Below are 21,495 nucleotides of genomic sequence, written 5' to 3'. Positions count from 1 at the left end.
GCAACACCCTATTCACACTATATTCACACCCTATTCACAGTATAACCCCTATTACTAGCCTGTTCAACCTCTTTCATATCGTCTGAGATTCCCAAAGATTGGAAAGCTGCCGCGATCGTCCCCCTCTTCAAAGGGGCAGACACTCTAGACACAAACTGCTACAGACCTATCCTACCCTGCCTTTCTAAGTTCTTCGAAAGTTAACAAACAGATCACCAACCATTTCGAATCCCGCCGTACCTTCTCCGCTATGCAATCTGGTTTCAGAGCTGGTCAGGGGTGCACCTCAGCCACGTTCAAGGTCCTAAACGATATCATAACCGCCATAGATAAGAGACATTACTGTGCAGCCGTATTCATCGACCTGGCCAAGGCTTTTCGACTCTGTCAATCACCACATTCTTATCGGCAGACTCGACAGCCTTGGTTTCTCAAATGAGTGCCTCACCTGGTTCACCAATTACTTATCTGATAGAGTTCAGTGTGTCAAATTGGAGGCCCTATTGTCTGGACCTCTGGCAGTCTCTATGGGGATGCCACAGGGTTCAATTTTCGGGCCGACTCTCTTCTCTGTATACATCAATGATGTCGCTTGCTTTAAGCACCAGCTGTCAGAGCAGCTCACAGATCCCTGCACCTGTACATAGCCCATCTGTAAATAACCCATCCAACTACCTCATCCCCATACTGTATTTATTTATCTTGCTCCTTTGCACCCCAGTATCTCTACTTGCACATTCATCTTCTGCACATCTACCATTCCAGTGTTTAATTGCTATATTGTAATTAGTTCACCACCATGGCCTATTTATTGCCTTATACCTCCCTTATCTTACCTCATTTGCACATGCTGTATATAGACTTTTTCTACTGTATTATTGACTATATGTTTTGTTTATTCCATGTGTAAGTCTGTGTTGTTGTATGTGTCTAACTGCTTTGCTTTATTCTTGGCCAGGTCGCAGTTGTAAATGAGAACTTGTTTTCAACTAGCCTACCTGGTTAAATAAAGGTGAAATAAAAAATAAATAAAAAAATTCAACCCCCTGACTCAATACAAATTATAATCACATTTGGCAGCGATTACAGCTATGAGTCGTTTGGGAATAGTCTCTAAGAGCTTTACACATCTGCATTGTACAGTATTTGCCCATTATTTATTTTTTTATTCTTCAAGTTCTGTCAACTTGCTTGTTGATCATTGCCCCCCTCAGACCTATGCCCCTTCTGCCCACCCCATGCCCCTCACCCCTGCAGCAAAGACCTCAACATAACAGCAGGACATATGTCCAGGCCGTGAGCAGAGCAATCAGGCTCAACCCCCACTATTACACCCACCCAACCCCCACTGTTACACCCGCCCAAGCCCCATCCTGCGACCTAAGAGGTATGTGACAGATGCTCAACATGCTCTGCTCACACCTACTGTGATGGTCCGGGCCTAAACCACACAAAACAATACTAGACACTATGGAACACAAAGCGTTTACTATCTCTTCCTGGAATATATACAAGGTCTGAGGTCATCTGCCTTTGGCCTAAAAAGCAGGAACCCGGACTTCATCAAAGAAATTGGAAATACAGACATTGTCATCCTACAAGAAATGTGGTATAAAGGAGATGGACCCACTGGTTGCTCGCCAGAGAGCTGGTAGTCCCATCCACCAAACTACCAGGTGTGAAACAGGGAAGACACTCAGGGGCTATGCTAATTTGTTATAGACCAGACCTAACCCTCTCTATTAAATTAGTCAAAACAGGAACATTTTATATTTGGAAATGAATAACGAAATTATCACAACAGAGAAATGTCCACGTGTGCTACCTATATCCCCACCCCCCCAATAGAATCCCCATACTTTAACAATGACAGCTTCTCCATCCTAGAGATCAACAATTTCCAGGCTCAGTACTAGTCTGTGGTGACCTAAATTCCAGAACTGGACAAGAACCTGACACCCACAGCACACAGGGGGACAGACACCTGCCTGGAGGTGGCAGCATTCCCTCCCCCTGATGCCCTCCTCGGCACAACTATGACAACATAACCAACAAAAAACGGGTCACAACTCCTGCAGCTCTGTCGGACGCTGGGTATGTACATAGTCAATAGTAGGTTCGAGGGGACTCCTACAGTAGGTACACCTATAGCTCATCTCTTGGCAGTAGTACTGTCGTATACTTTATCACTGACCTCAAACCCAGAGTCTCTCAAAGCGTTCACAGTCGGTCCACTGTCAGAGGGCAGCAAAATCACACTCCACTTCAACAGAGCTATGCTCAATCATGAGGCATCAAAGCCAAAGGAACTGAATAATATGAAGAAATGGTATAGATGGAAGGAAAATAGTGGCAACAACAAATAGGCAACAACAAATTCAATCCCTTCTAAGAATTTAAAAAAGTATATATCCAACCCCCAGAGCCTACACCTTCACTATGGTGAATCACTAAAACAATACACCTTCACTATGGTGAATCACTAAAACAATACGCCTTCACTATGGTGAATCACTAAAACAATACACCTTCACTATGGTGAATCACTAAAACAATACACCTTCACTATGGTGAATCACTAAAACAATACACCTTCACTATGGTGAATCACTAGAACAATACACCTTCACTATGGTGAATCACTAAAACAATACACCTTCACTATGGTGAATCACTAGAACAATACACCTTCACTATGGTGAATCACTAAAACAGTACACCTTCACTATGGTGAATCACTAAAACAGTACACCTTCACTATGGTGAATCACTAAAACAATACACCTTCACTATGGTGAATCACTAGAACAATACACCTTCACTATGGTGAATCACTAGAACAATACACCTTCACTATGGTGAATCACTAAAACAATACACCTTCACTATGGTGAATCACTAGAACAATACACCTTCACTATGGTGAATCACTAAAACAGTACACCTTCACTATGTCGAATCACTAAAACAGTACACCTTCACTATGGTGAATCACTAAAACAAAACACCTTCACTATGGTGAATCACTAAAACAATACAGAAATACACTACTGAAGAAGAAGGAACAGCACTTTATAAATCTGTTCAATGTAATTGAAGAATCCATGAATCTAACCACTTCTGGGAAAATTGGAAAACAAACAAAAAAAAAATGTATGGATAACCACTTCTCCAATCTTTTTGTCTCTATAACAAAACAAACAAACAGCAAAACTTAGAATCAACTATTAAAGACTACCAGAACACTCTGGATTCTCCAATTACATTGAATGAACTACAGGACAAAATACAAACCCTCCAACCCCAAAAGGCCCCAAAAATTTGGTATTTGGTATTTTATTAGGATCCCCATTAGCTGTTGCAAAAGCAGCAGCTACTCTTCCTGGGGTCCATACAAAACATGAAACATAATACAGAACATCATTAGGCAAGAGCAGCTCAAGGACAGAACTACATACATTTTTAAAAAGGCACACTTGGCCTACATATCAATGCATACACACAAACTATCTAGGTCAAATAGGGGAGAGGCATTGTGCCGTGAGGTGTTGCTTTATCTGTTTTTGACACCAGTTTTGCTGTTTATTGGAGCAATATGAGATGGAAGGAAGTTCCATGCAATAAGGGCTCTATATAATACTGTACGTTTTCTTGAATTTGTTCTGGATTTGGGGAATACGAAAAGACCCCTGGTGGCATGTCTGGTGGGATAAGTGTGTGTGTCAGAGCTGTGTTTAAGGTACTATGCAAACAATTTGGGATTTTCAACACATTAATGTTTCTTATAAAAATAAGTGATGCAGTCAGTCTCTCCTCAACTCTTAGCCAAGAGAGTCTGGCATGCATAGTATTTATATCAGCCCTCTGACTACAATTAAGAGCAAAACGTACCGCTCTGTTCTGGGCCAGCTGCAGCTTAGCTAGGTATTTTGTTGCAGCACTGGGCCACACTATTGGACGATAATCAAGATTAGACCAAACTAGAGCCTGCAGAACTTGCTTTTTGGAGTGTGGTGTCAAAAAAGCAGAGCATCTCTTTATTACGGATAGACCTCCCAAATTAAACTGCCTGCTACTCGGGCCCAGAAGATATGATATGCATATAACTGGTATATTTGGATAGAAAACACTCTAAAGTATCCAAAACTGTTAAAATAGTGTCTGTGATTATAACAGAACTGATTTGGCAGGCAAAAACCTAATAAAATGTCATTCAGGAAGTCGTTTTTTGTTTTGTTTTGTAGTTTTCTATTCAATGCCATTACAGTATCCATTGAATTAGGACTCAAATTGCAGTTCCTATGCCTTCCACTAGATGTCAACAGTCTTTAGAAATTGTTTCAGGCTTGTATTCTGAAAAATGAGGGAGTAAGAGCAGTCTGAATGTGTGGACCCTGCCGTGTCACAGAGCTTTTTCATGCATAATCCTGAGAGCGTGCCTGTCTTGTTTACTTTTTATATTGACAACGTTATTGTCCGGTTGAAATATTATCGATTATTTAGGCTAAAAACAACCTGAGGGTTGAATATAAACATTGTTTGACATGTTTCTATGAACTTTACTGATACAATTTAGATGTTTTTGTCTGCCTGTTTTGACTGCGTTTGAGCCTGTGGATTACTGGAGAAAACGTGTGAACAAAACGGAGGTTTTTGGATATAATGAGACTTTATCGAACAAAAGGAACATTTATTGAGTAAATTAATGTCTTCTGAGTGCAACCATATGAAGATCATCAAAGGTAAGGGATTAATTTTATCTCTATTTCTGACATATTTCTTCTACTTGGCTGGTTACTGTTTGTAATGATTTGTCTGCTGAGCTATGTTCTCAAATAATAGTAAGGTATGCTTTTGCCGTAAAGCAATTTTTAAAATCTGACACCGTGGTTGGATTCACAAGAAGTTAATCTTTAAACCTATGTGAAATGTTTTGTTTTCTGAATTTTTATAATGAGTACTTCTGTATTTGAATTTGGCGCTCTGCAATCTCACTGACGCTAGCGTCCCACATACCCTAGAGAGGTTAATGAATGATTTGTACCAAATACAATGCTCTTAGTTTTAGAGATGTTCAGGACCAGTTTATTACTGTCCACCCATTCCAAAACAGACTGCAACTCGTTGTTAAGGGTTTCAGTGACTTAATTTGCTGTGGTTGCTGATGCGTATATGGACACACATGCTTTGTTAAATGCCTGTGGCAGGTCATTGGTAAAAATAGAAAAGAGTAGGAGTGGCTATAGAGTCAGCTACCATCCTCAGTAGCTTTCCATCTAAGTTGTAAATGCCAGGAGGTTTGTCATTATTGATCGTTAACACACATTTTTCCACCTCTCCCATGCTAACTTTACAAAATTCAAACTTGCACTGCTTTTCTTTCATTATTTGTTTTTTTATACATTAATATAATTGCTCACTGTTTGTCGTGGGCATTTCCTGCCTAAGTTTGCCCACTTTTGCCAATGAAATAATCATAAAAATAATTGGCAACATCAAATGGTTTTGTGATAAATAAGCCATCTGATTCGATGAAAGGTGGAGTTGAATTTGTGTTTCCATTTCTGTTTTTGTCCGATGTAACGCTGACCAGAATGAGCGTTTGGATATGTATACCAAACGCGCTAACAAAAGAAGGTATTTGGACATAAATAACGGATATAATCGAACAAAACAAACATTTATTGTGGACCTGGGATTCCTGGAGTGCTTTCTGATGTAGATCATCAAAGGTAAGGGAATGTTTATCATGTAATTTCTTGTTTATGTTGACACCATCGTTGCGGCTATTGTGATTTTTACTTCTGAGCGCCGTCTCAGATTATTGCATGGGTTTCTTTTTCTGTAAAGTTTTTTTGAAATCTGACACAGCGGTTGCATTAAGGAGAGGTATATCTATAATTCCATGTGTATAACTTGTATTATCATCTACATTTATGATGAGTATTTCTGTTGAATCGATGTGGCTAAGCAAAATCACTGGATGTTTTTGGAACTAGTGAATGTAACGCGCCAATGTAAACTCATATTTTGATAAATATTAACTTTATCAAACAAAACATACATGTATTGTGTAACATGAAGTCCTATGAGTGTCATCTGATGAAGATGATCAAAGGTTAGTGATTCATTTTATCTCTATGTGTGGTTTTTGTGACTGGCTGGAAAATCTTTTGCTGGAAAAACTGTTGTGTTTTTCTGTGGCTATGTGGTGTCCTAACATAATCGTTTGTCGTGCTTTTGCTATAAAGCATATTTGAAATGGGACACTGTGGTGGGATTAACAACGAGATTAGCTTTAATAGCTTTAAAATGGTATGAGATACATGTATGTTTGAGACATTTTAATTATGAGATTTTTGATGTTTTGAAATTGGCGCCCTGCACTTTGACTGGCTGTTGTCATATCGCTCCCATTAACAGGATTGCAGCCATAAGTAGTTTTAACAGGTGCATGTTTATCAATAATTGGAAGAAGCAATTTCATAAATTCATCAAGTGCAGCGTCTGGATACTCTTCATTAATCACATCAGACAAACAAATATTTTTAAACATCATCCCCATAAGAGTCACAGCAAAATCTTTTGTATGATCTCTTATACACTATTTTAGGCCCGGCTTTTGGCACTTTGGCTTTACTGGATATAGCCACTATATTGTGATCACTGCATCCAATGGGTACGGATATAAACTCAGCAAAAAAGAAATATCCTCTCACTGTCAACTGCGTTTATTTTCAGCAAACTTAACATGTGTAACTATTTGTATGAACATAAGATTCAACAACTGAGACATAAACTGAACACGTTTCACAGACATGTGGCTAACAGAAATGGAATAATGTGTCCGTGAACAAAGGGGGGTCAAAATCAAAAGTAACAGTCAGTATCTGGTGTGGCCACCAGCTGCATTAAGTTCTGCAGTGCATCTCCTCATCATGGACTGCACCAGATTTGCCAGTTCTTGCTGTGAGATGTTACCCCACTCTTCCACCAAGGCACCTGCAAGATCCCGGACATTTCTGGAGGGAATGGCCCTAGCCCTCACCCTCCGATCCAACAGGTCCCAGACGTTCTCAATGGGATTGAGATCCGGGCTCTTCGCTGGCCATGTCGGAACACTGACATCCCTGTCTTGCAGGAAATCATGCACAGAACGAGCAGTATGGCTGGTGGCATTGTCATGCTGGAGGGTCATGTCAGGATGAGCCTGCAGGAAGGGTACTACAGGGAGGATGTATTCCCTGTAACGCACAGTGTTGAGATTGCCTGCAATGACAACAAGCTCAGTCCGATGATGCTGTAACACACCACCCCAGACCATGACAGACCCTCCACCTCCAAATCGATCCCGTTCCAGAATACAGGCCTCGGTGTAAAGCTCATTCCTTCGAAGATAAACGCGAATCTGACCATCACCCCATGTGAGACAAAACCGCGACTCGTCAGTGAAGAGCACTTTTTGCCAGTCCTGTCTGGTCCAGCGACGGTGGGTTTGTGCCCATAGCGACGTTGTTGCCGGTGATGTCTGGTGAGGACCTGCCTTACAACAAGCCTAAAAGCCCTCAGTCCAGCCTCTCTCAGCCTATTGCGGACAGTCTGAGCACTGATGGAGGGATTGTGCGTTCCTGGTGTAACTCGCAGTTGTTGTTGCCATCCTGTACCTGTCCCGCAGGTGTGATATTCGGATGTACCGATCCCGTGCAGGTGTTGTTACACGTGTTCTGCCACTGCGAAGATGATCAGCTGTCTGTCCTGTCTCCCTGTAGCGCTGTTTTAGGCATCTCACAGTACGGACATTGCAATCTCACAGTATGGCCACATCTGCAGTCCTCATCCCTCCTTGCTGCATGCCTAAGGCACATTCATGCAGATGAGCAGGGACCCTGGGCATCTTTCTTTTTGTGTTTTCCAGAGTCAGTAGAAAGGCCTCTTTAGTGTCCTAAGTTTTCATAACTGTGACCTTATTTGCCTAGCGTCTGTAAGCTGTTAGTGTCTTAACGACTGTTCCACAGGTGCATGTTCATTAATTATGGTTCATTGAGCAAGCATCGGAAACAGTGTTTAAACCCTTTACAATGAAGATCTGTAAAGTTACTTGGATTTTTACGAATTATCTTTGAAAGACAGGGTCCTGAAAAAGGGACGTTTCCTTTTTTGCTGAGTTTATCTTTAGAACAAAGTTACAGTATTAGTAAAAATGTGATCGATACATGTGGATGATCTTGTTCCTGTAGTGTTTGTAAACACCCTGGTATGTTGATTAATAACCTGAACCAGAGTACAGGCACTGGTTACAGTAAGAACCTTCCTCTTGAGCGGACAGCTTGATGAAAACCAGTCAATATTCAGGTCCCCAAGAAAGTAGACCTCTCTGTTTAAATCACATACACGATCAAGCATTTCACACAAATTATTTAGATACTGACTGTTAGCACTTGGTGGCCTACAGCAACAGCCCAAAAGAATAGGCTTTAGATGTGCCAAGTGAACCTGCAACCACAACACTTCAATAACACTTGACATAAAATCTTCTCTAAGCATTACAGGAATATGGCTCTGAATATATACATTAACTCCTCCCCCATAAGCATTTCTGTCTCTTCTATAAATATTATATCCTTGTATTACTACTGATGTATCATCAAATGAATGATCTAAGTGAGTCTCAGAAATTGCAAATCTATGAATGTTATCTGATGTTAGCAAGTTATTGATTTCATTAACCTTATTTCTAAGGCTACATATATTAATATGGGCTATTTCCAGCACTTTCCTGGGGAGCTTATCAGAGATAGACATAATATTGAAAAGAGCAGACAAAGCAAGATAAAAAAATATACAATCAGCAGTCCATTAATCAATTGGTGTGTGTGTGTGTGTGTGTGTGTGTGTGTGTGTGTGTGTGTGTGTGTGTGTGTGTGTGTGTGTGTGTGTGTGCGTGTGTGTGTGTGTGTGTGTGTGTGTGTGTGTGTGTGTGTGTGTGTGTGTGTGTGTGTGTGTGTGTGTGTGCGTGTGTGTGTGTGTGTGTGTGTGTGTGTGTGTGTGTGTGTGTGTGTGTGTGTGTGTGTGTGTGTGTGTGTGTGTGTGTGTGCTGAGGGGTTGAGGCTACGAACCCATAGGCTTGGCTCTCTCATCCCTTTCAGGCTTTTGGGAGGGTGGACATTTCGTAGGAGATGTACGCAATTTCCCCACACGCACTGGCAGCTCTCATGGCTGGGATCAGTTCTTTCCTTTCTGGCGCACAGCTTCAGGATAGTCCTCATTGAGGAAGATATACGTTCCTCTCAAGTTCATGGCTCTTTCCAGAACAGCTACCTTGTCCTTGAACCTTGGGAAATTGACCACTATCGGCCTGGGCTGGTGGTGGGTTTTCCAGTCCTGTGGGCACGCTCCACCTCAATCCTCCTGTAGTCCATCATACATTTCTCAGAGGTCATTTCCCTCACTCTGTCCTCATACTCCATCCAGGTCTCATGTGGAGATTCTGCAATTCCGTCCACAATCATGTTGTTTCGTCTTGATTGTCCCTCATATTCTGATTTATCTGTCATTGCTATCATGGAATCACAGACAGAACAGATGTCCTCTCGCAATGACTTATAGATTGCTGTCAACTTGCCGTCCTCCTGTTTCAACTCATCGAGCTGACCCTGGGAGAACTGCAAACTGTTCTTCAGGTCCTGGACCTCTCTGGTCAGGTCGTCCATTATTTTATTAGTAGAATCCACGAGTATTTGGACAAAACACTTTCAACTATTTTCTTGTTGTTGTAACAACTGCTTATAGGTCTCTTTTTGTTTGTTTAAAAGATCCTTCACGTGTGATAGAGAGACACCACTGGCACTGTTCTTAACGGTACTCCCGCCAGCTTTGGTCTTTGTCGTGGTAGCAACGTTGGTTAGGCTGTTACTCCCCGCAGTTCCAGACAGGACAGGTCACGGGGAAAATTGAAAACAACAAACAGCAGGGATCTAGACAGCCACAAACCCGGGACAATCTGCGGTTCCAGCCACAATGACTAACCTCGTCGCGGGCTGCATTCAAGAACACCTCGCTAGCTTGATGTCCAGCTAGCTAGCAGCTAGGCTAGCTTGATGTCCAGCTAGCTAGCAGCTAGGCTAGCAGTGACGCCAAATAGCTCCTCAGACCCGTCCTTGGTCGGCAGGATCAATGGGAAGATACAAGCAGTCCCAACAACTGATGCCAACTGTGTCGCGGTATCCAACATAAGAAGCTAGGTAGCTACCAAGAACTTTCCAATATACTTCTAAACAACAAACTTTCCAAACAAACAAAACCAAGCTCTTCCTCGTTCCGCTTACAACAGGAAGTGACGATGATGTTCAAGACCAAAGGACAGATTTCCACCGGTTTAATGTCCATTGCTGTGGGGTTGATGGCATCTTAAATGAAATGATAAAATATACAGACCACAAATTCCAATTGGCTGTACTTAAACTCTTTAACATCATCCTCAGCTCTGGCATATTCCCCAATATTTGGAACCAAGGACTGATCACCCCAATCCACAAAAGTAGAGACAAATTTGACCACAATAACTACTGTGGGATATGCATCAACAGCAACCTTGGGAAAATCATCTGCATTATCATTAACAGCAGACTTGTCACGACTTCTACCGAAGTCGGTTCCTCTCTTTGTTTGGGCGGCGGTCAGCGTCACCGGTCTTCTAGCCATCGTCGATCCACTTTTCATTTTCCACTTGTTTTGTCTTGTTTTCCAACACACCTGGTTTTAATTTCCCTCATTAATTGTTGTGTGTTTAACCCTCTGTTCCCCCCATGTCTTTGTGTGTAATTGTTTGTTGTAAGTGCTTGTGCACATGTTGACTGGTGCGAGTCGGCTTTTGTACCCATGTTTGTTATTTCTTTATGCCGTTGGTTTTGCAATTAAACTGCTCCGGCTATTACCTAGTTCTGCTCTCCTGCGTCTGACTTACCTGCCAACAGTTACACACCCCTTACAAGACTTGTACATTTCCGCAGTGAAAACAATGTACTGAACAAATGTCAAATTGCCATTTTACCAAATGACTGTACAACAGATCCCGTTTTCACCCTGCATACCCTAATTGACAAGCAAACAAACCAAAACAAAGTCTTCTCATGCTTTGTTGATTTCAAAAAAGCTTTCGACTCAATTTGTCATGAGGACCTGCAATACAAATTGATAGAATGTGGTGTTGGGGGAAAAACATACGACATTATAAAATCCATGTACACAAAAAACAAGTGTGTGGTTAAAATTGGCAAACATATCTTTCCACAGGGCCGGGGGTCAGACAGGGATGCAGCTTAAGCCCCACCCTCTTCAACGTATATATATAAATGAATTGGCAAGGGCACTCGAACAGTCTGCAGCACCCGGCCTCACCCTACTAGAATCTGAAGTCAAATGTCTACTGTTTGTTGATTATCTGGTGCTTCTGTCCCCAACCAAGGAGGGCCTACAGCAGCACCTAGATCTTCTGCACAGATTCTGTCAGTCCTGGGTCCTGACAGTAAATTTCATTAAGACAAAAATAATGGTGTTCCAAAAAAGGTCCAGTTGCCAGGACCACAAATACAAATTCCACCTAGACACCGTTGCCCTAGAGCACACAAACAAATACATACCTCGGCATAAACATCAGCGCCACAGCTAACTTACACAAAACTGTGAAAGAGCTGAGAGACAAGGCAAGAAGGGCCTTCTATGCCATCAAAAGGAACATACAATTTGACATACCAATTAGGATCTGGCTAAAAAGTCTTGAATCAGTTATAGAACACATTGCCCTTCATGGTTGTGGGGTCTGGGGTCCGCTCACCAATCAATAATTCACAAAATGGGACAAACACCGAATTGAGAATCTGCATGCAGAATTCTGCAAATATATCCTCTGTTTACAACATAAAACACCAAATAATGCATGCAGAGCAGAAGTGGGCCGATACCAGTTAATGATCAAAATCCAGAAAAGAGTCGTTAAATTCTACAACCACCTAAAAGGAAGCAATTCCCAAAACGTACATAACAAAGCTATCACCTACAGAGAAATCAACCTGGAGAAGAGTCACCTAAGCAAGCTGGTCCTGGGGCTCTGTTCACCAACTCAAACAGACCCCACAGAGCCCCAGGACAGCAACACAATTAGACCCAACCAAATCATGAGAAAACAAAAAGAGAATTACTTGACACATTGGAAACAATTAACAAAAAAACAGAGCAAACGAGAATGCTGTCTGGCCCTAAACAGAGAGTACACAGTGGCAGAATACCTGACCCCTTTGACTGACCCAAAATGAAGGAAATCTTTGACTATGTACAGACTCAGTGAGCATAGCCTTGCTATTGAGAAAGGCCGCCAAAGGCAGACCGAGCTCTCAAGAGAAGACAGGCTATGTGCACACTGCCCACAAAATGAGGTGGAAACTGAGCTGCACTTCCTAACCTCCTGCCAAATGTATGACCATATTAGAGACACATATTTCCCTCAGATTACACAGACCCACAAAGAATTTGAAAACAAATCCAATTTTGATAAACTCCCATATCTATTGGGTGAAATACCACAGTGTGCAATCACAGCAGCAAGATTTGTGACCTGTTGCCACAAGAAAAGGGCAACCAGTGAAGAACAAACATCGTTGTAAATACAACCTATATTTATGTTTATTTATTTTCCATTTTGTACTTTTAACTATTTGCACATCATAACAACACTGTATATAGACAGTGTAAAACAAAATGTGAGTGTAATGTTTACTGTTAATCTTTTATTGTTAACTTTTGTTTATGATCTATTTCACTTGCTTTGGCAATGTTAACATGTTTCCCATGCCAATGAAGGTCCTTAAATTGAAATTGAGAGAGAGAGAGAGAGAGCTCTCACTGTTGAGTAAAATATTAGATAAAGTCATGCCTTTCCTATAAAGGGGAGAATTCATTAACTGATAAAGTTATTTTCTCCTCATGTGACACCTAAAAGCACTACCTTTAAAGTAAAAGGGAAAGAGAACCCCTGAATTGCGGTTGTTTGACGATGAATACGTGAGAGCAAGCTTGCTTAAATCGGCAATAAAATGACACCCAGACCAGCTGTGCATGAAAGACCTTGAAATAACTTTTCCTTTCATCGATGACAGGGGTAATAGTCATTACACTGAAACAAATGAGTTTCTAAAACGGCCCGGCTAAAGATATCATAACTGAGTGTGCAACATAAAGCACACCATAGCATAAAATATGCATCAATGAGCCATTGTGTAATATTGTCACGGTGCTCAGCCTAAGAGACTGTAAAGGACAGAGAGATCGTGCCAGCCATTTGCTTAAAAAAAAAGTAATGGAGTGTCAGATTTAGTGCTGTCCAATGAAGGCGCCTGATACTTACTCTAGGATGTCATGCTACTCCTGATTGGCCTGTATCTCTTCTCTTTCTCCACATTGTACAGTCATCCTGTAATGTTGTCCTACAAATGAGAATGCACTTACTTACACCTATGGGATCTATGCTAGTCCTATCCAGTCTGTACACCTATGGGATCTATGCTAGTCCTATCCAGTCCGTACACCTATGGGATCTATGCTAGTCCTATCCAGTCCTTATAGTCTACCTCTCATATCTGCCCACAGTTGAGACACGAGACATCCTACGTTGGGAGCCCGGGGAGCCCGCCAGGTGGCTCTTGCCCTTCAGCAGGTGCTTGTACTTGGAGTTGTGACGGAGCCAGCGCAGCAACGCCTCGCATGCATCCTGCCTCATGCCCGTGTTGGTCAGGCTCACCGCCAGGGCCATGAGGGCTTGGAGGTTATTGGGGTGGAGCTCGAGACACCTGGAGATACAGAGAGAGGAGGCCAAGGGTGGGTTAAGGGTGGTAATTAGTACTTCAAAGGGTTTGACAGACACTAATTGGAACAGGGAACATCAGGAGGCACCTAATGATGCCTGGGGTCAGGTGGCAATGACCACTCACCCCAGATATATTGCCTTCAAAAGCATTTGTTCGTAGGAGTTACTTTGGTGCGTAGACTTGAAATTGCTGTTGCTACTGTTCACATTTAAAGTTAACCGTAGTGTCGCTGTTGCATCAGAGGAAAATAGCACTATGTTGGACAAACAACAAGGATTAGAGAGCACTCAGGGATGAGCCAAAAACAGATTTAGCTTTCATCAAGATAATGTTTCACTGAGATGTGTGACAGACTGACAGTCAATGCTTCAACTTCCTTAAAAGCTTGTAATGACGGGAAAACCAAATCATTTCTGTCAGACTTGCTACTGTGCCATGGGTCACTGGCTGCTATATAAAGTTTGTATACGATAGGTATGCTGTGCAAACGCTCCGTTCATCGTTTTAAGATAAAAATCTGCAACTATTTTTGTTGTTGTTGCCGTTATATGTTTTCCTCAGAGTTCTCTAATCCAGACAGGAATACACATCAACAATGGGCCTACATTAACTGTCAGCTAAAACACATAATGGAAAATAGAAGCAGTGTAGCATTAATAATAGCAAAGTGCTGGATTTCAGGGGATTACAGTCATTCTGAGAAGATCATTTAAAAGCTTAAGTTTTAAACCATTGGTTTTAACACCAATAATTAATTAACTCAAAAACTGTTGATTTACTTTTTGTAAATCAACAGTTCTATTGTAGGTTAGAAAAATTTTGTTTAACAAGTAATATATATATATTATATTATATATATATATATTATATATATATATATCTTTAAATATGTATAAAATTGTTGCCACCCCTGAATATTCTTAGAAATAAAAATTAACTAAATTAAATCTGCATTAACATTCCACTTTTTAAAATTAATCTAATTTTAAGGAACTGTATTGTGGCCTTCCATTGCTTCCTGTTTCACTGGTGTATAAAAATGAGGTAATGCAATTGTAAAATCTCTTTGTCAAATAAAATCTAATTGTATTTGTCACATGCTCCAAATACAACTGATGTAGACTTTACCGTGAAATGCTTATGAGCCCTTTCCAACGATGTAGAGTTTAAAATAATAATACAAATAAAATAGTAACACGAGGAATAAAATAAAATACACAAGAATGGAGCTATTTACTGGGAGTACCAGTACCAGATCACTGTGGAGGTATATACAGGAAGTACCAGTACCAGATCACTGTGGAGCTATATACAGGAAGTACCAGTACCAGATCACTGTGGAGCTATATACAGGAAGTACCAGTACCAGATCACTGTGGAGCTATATACAGGAAGTACCAGTACCAGATCACTGTGGAGCTATATACAGGAAGTACCAGTACCAGATCACTGTGGAGCTATTACTGGGAGTACCAGTACCAGATCACTGTGGAGCTATATACAGGAAGTACCAGTACCAGATCACTGTGGAGCTATATACAGGAAGTACCAGTACCAGATCACTGTGGAGCTATATACAGGAAGTACCAGTACCAGATCACTGTGGAGCTATATACAGGAAGTACCAGTACCAGATCACTGTGGAGCTATATACAGGAAGTACCAGTACCAGATCACTGTGGAACTATATACAGGAAGCACCAGTACCAGATCACTGTGGAGCTATATACAGGAAGTACCAGTACCAGATCACTGTGGAGCTATATACAGGAAGTACCAGCACCAGATCACTGTGGAGCTATATACAGGAAGTACCAGTACCAGATCAATGTGCAGAGGTACAAGGTATTTGAGGTAGATATGTACATGAAGGCAGGGTAAAGTGACTAGGTATCAGGATAGATAATAATAAGGTATTTGAGGTAGATATGTACATGAAGGCAGGGTAAAGTGACTAGGCATCAGGATAGATAATAATACGAGTTAAATAAAGAACAGACTAGCAGCAGCAAGTGATTAGTGTAAAAAAATGTATGTGAATGTGTTTGGGTTTTGTGTGGCAGTGTCAATGTACTGTGTGTCTATGATCTATCCATCACAGAAAAAGAGAAGCGTTGAAGGGAAAATAACCACCTGGTGACCCGATTGTTTGTGTCCTTTCCCCTGGCCATCCAGACTAGGGGAGAATGGTCTGTGACCAGGGTGAAGTGGTAATACTTGCGAATGTCTAGTGCCCACTTCACCGCTAGACATTCTTTCTCAACAATAGAGTACTTTTTTTCTCTAGGTATCAGCTTTCGGCTGATGTACATGATGGGGTGCTCCTCCCCATTGTGTATCTGGGACAGAACGGCCCCTAGTCCCGTATCACATGCATCCGTCTGGACCACCATCGGCACCTGGAAATTGGGCGTTACGAGAATCGGATGGGAGCACAGCGCTTCCTTCAGACAGCTGAACGCTGCTTCTGTCTCGTCCGTCCATTTCCGTTTTCGGGGGGCGGGCCCTGGTTAGATCGGTGAGGGGGGACGCTATAGCCGCAAAGTTGGGGATAAATCGGCTATAGTATCCTGCCAGTCCCAGGAAGGACTTGACCTGTGTCTTGGTGCATGGAACGGGCCAGTCACGTACCGCGTGAACCTTCCTCTCCTGGGGCTTGACGTTCCTCATTCCGATCAAATACCACAGGAACTCCACCTCCTCAAACCCAATTTGCATTTCTTGGGGTTCGCGGTCAACCCGAATTGTCTGAGCGCATCCAGCACCGCCTGGAAGTGCGTCAGGTGCTCTTCCCAACCTTGACTGTGGATGATGATATCATCCAGATAGGCTGCTGCGTACTGCTGGTGGGGTCGAAGCACTCTGTTCATCAGTCACTGGAATGTGGGCGGGTCTCTGTGGAGACCGAACAGGAGCACCCGGTACTGATACAATCCGTCTGGTGTCAAACGCCGTCTTCTCCCGGGAGGAGGCTGCCAATATCCTTTGGTCAGGTCAAGGGTACTGATGTACCGGGCCTTTCCCAATCGGTCGATGAGCTCGTCCACCTTCGGCATGGGCGTCGAACAAGCTTATGTATTTCACACCCCGGAAATCATTACAGAAACGGAGGCTACCGTCCAGTTTGGGCACCAACACGATGGGGCTGCACCATGCACTGTGGGACTCTTCAATGACCCCCATCCTCAACACACTTCCTGTTTCCCGGCCTTCCTTCGGGCCTCCGGAATCCAATATGGCCTCTTTCGTACTGTTTCCCCGGGCCGGGTACGGATATGGTGTTCAATGTGGGTCATGAGGCCCGGCTTCTCGGAGAACACTGCCGTGTTCCGATCACCGAGCTCCATGAGCTCCTGCTTCTGGGCCGGGTCGAGGTCCTCATTGCTCGGGACCACCACTGGTACCGTTGGCGTCCTGGGTCCCGACCATAACTCTGCCAAGGCTGTGCCACTCTCGTGCCACTTCTTCAACAGGTTCAGGTGGTAAGTCTGTTAGGGTTTCCGTCTCCCCGGTTGCCGTACACGGTAATTGAGAGGTCCCAGCTTATCTATCACCTCGTATGGCCCGTGCCATGTTGCCAGGAACTTACTTTCGGCCGTGGGGATTAAGACCAACACCCTGTCTCCCACCTGGAATTCTCTGGGGCTGGGCTCCCCGATTGTAGACCTGGTCGGGTTGGGCCTTCTCCATATGTTCCCTCATGACTGGCCATATGGCTGTCATCCTCTCCCTCATCGTCTCTACCACACTGCGTAAGGGGGTTGGTTGGCCTTCCCACACCTCCTTGGCGAGGTCCAGTAGGCCGCGTGGCCTCCTCCCGTAGAGGAGTTTGAAAGAGGAAAACCCAGTGGAGGACTGGGGTACTTCTCGGATTGAGAACATTAGGTGCGTAGTAGCTGGTCCCAGTTATTCCCGTTCTGCTCGATGACCTTCCGCAGCATTTTGTTTGAGCGTTTTATTGAAGCGCTCAACGAGCCCATCCGTCTGCGGGTGAAAGACAGAGGTCTGGATCTGCTTGATCTGCAGGAGAGCACTCAACTATTTCATTAGACGGGACATAAACTCAGTACCTTGGTCTGTCAGGATCTCGTTCGGGATGCCCACCCGGCTAAAGAGGTGGAACAGCTCCCGGGCGATTCCCTTGGATATCGCCACACATAGGGGAAAGGCCTTGGAGTACAGGGTGGCATAATCTACTATAACCAGGATGTACTGGTGTCCTCATGCTGTTTTTATCAGGGGTCCCACTATGTCCATGACAATGCGTTCAAAGGGCACCCCGATGATCGGTAGGGGGACCAGTGGTTTTCGGGAAGTGTGCTTTTGGGGCAGTGAGTTGACACTCCGAGCAGCTACAACAGTAGTCTTCCACAGCCCTCCTCATCCCGAGGTAGTGGAACCAGGTGGCGATCTGTTCCCGGGTCTTCTCCATTCCCAGTTGTGCCCCCAACAGGTGGGTGTGGGCCAGCTGAAGAATGGTTCCCACGTACCGCCGGGGCAGCAACAATACCTCTCGAAGTTCCCCCTGTTGGCATGACACCTGATACAAAAGGTTATTCTTGATTTGGATTTGATTTGATTTACCTCCCACTGGGCCGTCCCGAATTGTCCCCTCAGTTGGTCCCCAGCAGGGGAGGCTGGGCTCCTCCTCCAATAGTCCCCCAGGGGGTAGGGTTCCGATGCCCCTCCAACTCCGGACCCGTAGATACAGGTTGGTCAACCGGTTGCTTCCGGGCTGCACAGGCGATTGGTCATCCCCGTTCTCTTTTTCGGCCAGCTCGTATCTTTTTCTTCAGCTCGTGCCCCCATAGGGCCGCAAACAGTGGACAATCCCGTCCCACTAAGAGAGGTACTGGCAACTCTGGTACTGCACCCACCATCATCTGGCAGCTCCCTTGTGGCATCACGATGTTGGTCCATACAGTTGGATACCGTTTTTTGTGTCACCGTGAACACAGGAAATGGACATCTCACTACCACGTTCGGTCTCCCAGTTCAGCAGGCTCGTGGTTACGAGCTTAACCATACTTCCGGAGTCTAATAGAGCTTCCGTGTCGTGTCCGTCAATCTTCTCTGGGACCATGGGTGCAGTTGATTCGTGGTGCATCCAACAGGAGGTGGCATAGTTCACGGCGTGACCCACCTCGCCTCCGGGGCTTGCTGATGGCATCGAATCCTCTCGAGCCGGGCAATTCCAGGCAATGTGCCCCCCGGGCGGCACACTTTGGTCCCCATCTACCTGGGGTCGTCGTTGACGGGTCGGCCCTTCCCCGTCTCTCTCCGAGCTTGCGGTCCTTTGACCCTGCCGACTGTCGGTTCGGGGTACACAGCGGTGGAGCTGTCTTTAAATCCCCTCGAACGGGTCGCCGACTCCCTGAGTGTTCTGATGCATCTCCACTGCTCCCAGGAGGAAGGTCTGGGGTGCGCATAGACTCGCTGCCCTCTTCATGTCGTGGGGTAGCGCCCGTAAGAAGCGATCCAGGACCACTTTGTCGAAGATGGGTACGTCATTTAGGAGCCATATCCTGGTGATGCACAGTAGGTCGCTAATCTGGGCTCAGGGGGATTCATTGGGTACGAACCTCCAGTCGTTGAACAGTTGAGCCCGATGGGCCAGGCTTTACCCGTAGCGGCTGAGTATCTCCCGTTTGAGTCCGTCGTAGTTAGCCGCCTGTTCGTCGTTCAGGTCCCAATACGCCTTTTGGGCATTCTCAGAGAGGAACGGAGCCAGAAGACTTGTCTACTTCAGCCTTGGCCATCCTTCCCATAGCGCTGTCCGTTCAAACGTACAGAGGTATGTTTCGATGTCATCGTCGTCTGTTAGCTTGTTTAAAAACTGGTTGGAGAGCCCGTCGAGACCTGGCACAGGTTACCTGGCACAGACCTGGCACACAACTTAGGTTGGAGTCATTAAAACTAAACTAAACTAAACTAAATTAAAACCACTCCACAAATGTCTTGTTAATTAACTTCTTAAGGCTGGGGGGCAGTATTGAGTAGCTTGGATGAATAAGGTGCCCAGAGTAAACGGCCTGCTCCTCAGTCTCAGTTGCTAATATATGTATATTATTATTATTATCATTGGATAGAAAACACTCTGATGTTTCTAAAACTGTTTGAATGATGTCTGTGAGTGTAACATAACTCATATGGCAGGCAAAAACCTGAGAATAAATCAAAACAGGAAGTGAGAAATCTGAGGTTGGTAGATTTTCAACACAGTTCCAATTGAAATCCCATTGAGATATGTATGAAGTTGCACTTCCTAGGGCTTTCACTAGATGTCAACCGTCTATAGAAATTTGAATGAGTCTTCTACTGTGTTGTGGGACTGAATAAGAGTCAAATGAGCCATGTGTCTGGCAGTCAGCCATTTCCTGGTCACGCGCATTCCACATGATATCCACTTGTGTTCCGTTGCTCCTCAAGACACAAAGGTATTCTCCGGTTGGAACTTTATTGAAGATTTATGATAAGAACATCCTAACGATTGATTCTTTACTTAGTTTGAAATGTTTCTTCGAACTGTAATATAACTTTTTGAAGTAACGCTCGACCAGAACGAGCGTTTGGATATGTATACTAAACGCGCTAACAAACGGAGGTATTTGGACATAAATAATGGACATTATCGAACAAAACAAACATTTAATGTGGACCTGGGATTCCGGGGAGTGCATTCTGAGGAAGATCATCAAAGGTAAGGGAATATTTATCATGTAATTTCTGGTTTCTGTTGACTCCAACATGGCGGCTAATTTGACTATTGTTCTGAGCGCCGTCTCAGATTATTGCATGGTTTGCTTTTTCCGTAAAGTTTTTTTGAAATCTGATACACCGGTTGCATTAAGGAGAGGTATATTTATAATTCCATGTGTATAACTTATATTATCATCTACATTTATGATTAGTATTTCTGTTGAATCGATGTGGCTATGCAAAATCACTGGATGTTTTTGGAACTAGTGAACGTAATGTGCCAATGTAAACTCAGATTTTGATATAAATATGAACTTTATCAAACAAAACATACATGTATTGTGTAACATGAAGTCCTATGAGTGTCATCTGATGAAGATCATCAAAGGTTAGTGATTAATATTATCCCTATTTGTGCTTTTTGTGGCTGGAAAAGCTTTGGCTGGAAAAATGGCTGTGTTTTTCTGTGGCTTGGTGGTGATCTAACATAATCGTTAGTGGTGCTTTTGCTGTAAAGCATATTTGAAATCGGACACTGTGGTGGGATTAACAACAAGATTACATTTAAAATGGTGTGAGATACATGTATGTTTGAGGAATTTTAATTATGAGATTTCTGTTGTTTTGAATCTGGCGTCCTGCACTTTCACTGGCTGTTGTCATATCATCCCGTTAACGGGATTTCAGCCCTAAGTTAACACACTATAGTTTTCACAAGTTAGGACATCTACATTGTGCATAACACAAGTCATTTTCCAACAATTGTTTGCAGACAGATTGCATACATACACTAAGTTGACTGTGCCTTTAAACAGCTTGGAAAATTCCAGAAAAATTATGTCATGACTTTAGAAGATTCTGATTGACATCATTTGAGTCAATTGGAGGTGTACCTGTGGATGTATTTCAAGGCCTACCTTCAAACTCAGTGCCTCTT

General features: G+C 43.4%; 1 protein-coding gene across 9 annotated transcripts in view; it reads right to left on the bottom strand.

Annotated features, from left to right (window-relative positions):
- pex5la (peroxisomal biogenesis factor 5-like a) overlaps positions 1-21,495 on the bottom strand; it is a 180,795-nt gene that overhangs the window by 16,204 nt on the left and 143,096 nt on the right. For all 9 annotated transcript variants that reach the window (XR_016496844.1, XR_016496854.1, XR_016496882.1 and 6 more), the window contains one exon: positions 13,623-13,841. Coding sequence is in view for 5 of the 9 variants with exons in the window: in XM_036989311.2 (XP_036845206.1) it covers positions 13,623-13,841 (219 nt within the window). In the remaining 4 variants the exon portion in view is untranslated. The remainder of the gene's footprint in view (positions 1-13,622; positions 13,842-21,495) is intronic.

This window comes from Oncorhynchus mykiss, chromosome 1 (genome assembly GCF_057628025.1).
Source record: "Oncorhynchus mykiss isolate SJ-2025 chromosome 1, ASM5762802v1, whole genome shotgun sequence".
Lineage (NCBI taxonomy): Eukaryota > Metazoa > Chordata > Actinopteri > Salmoniformes > Salmonidae > Oncorhynchus > Oncorhynchus mykiss.
Note: the sequence above shows the minus strand (reverse complement) of the source record. Positions and strands in the feature narration are given on the sequence as shown.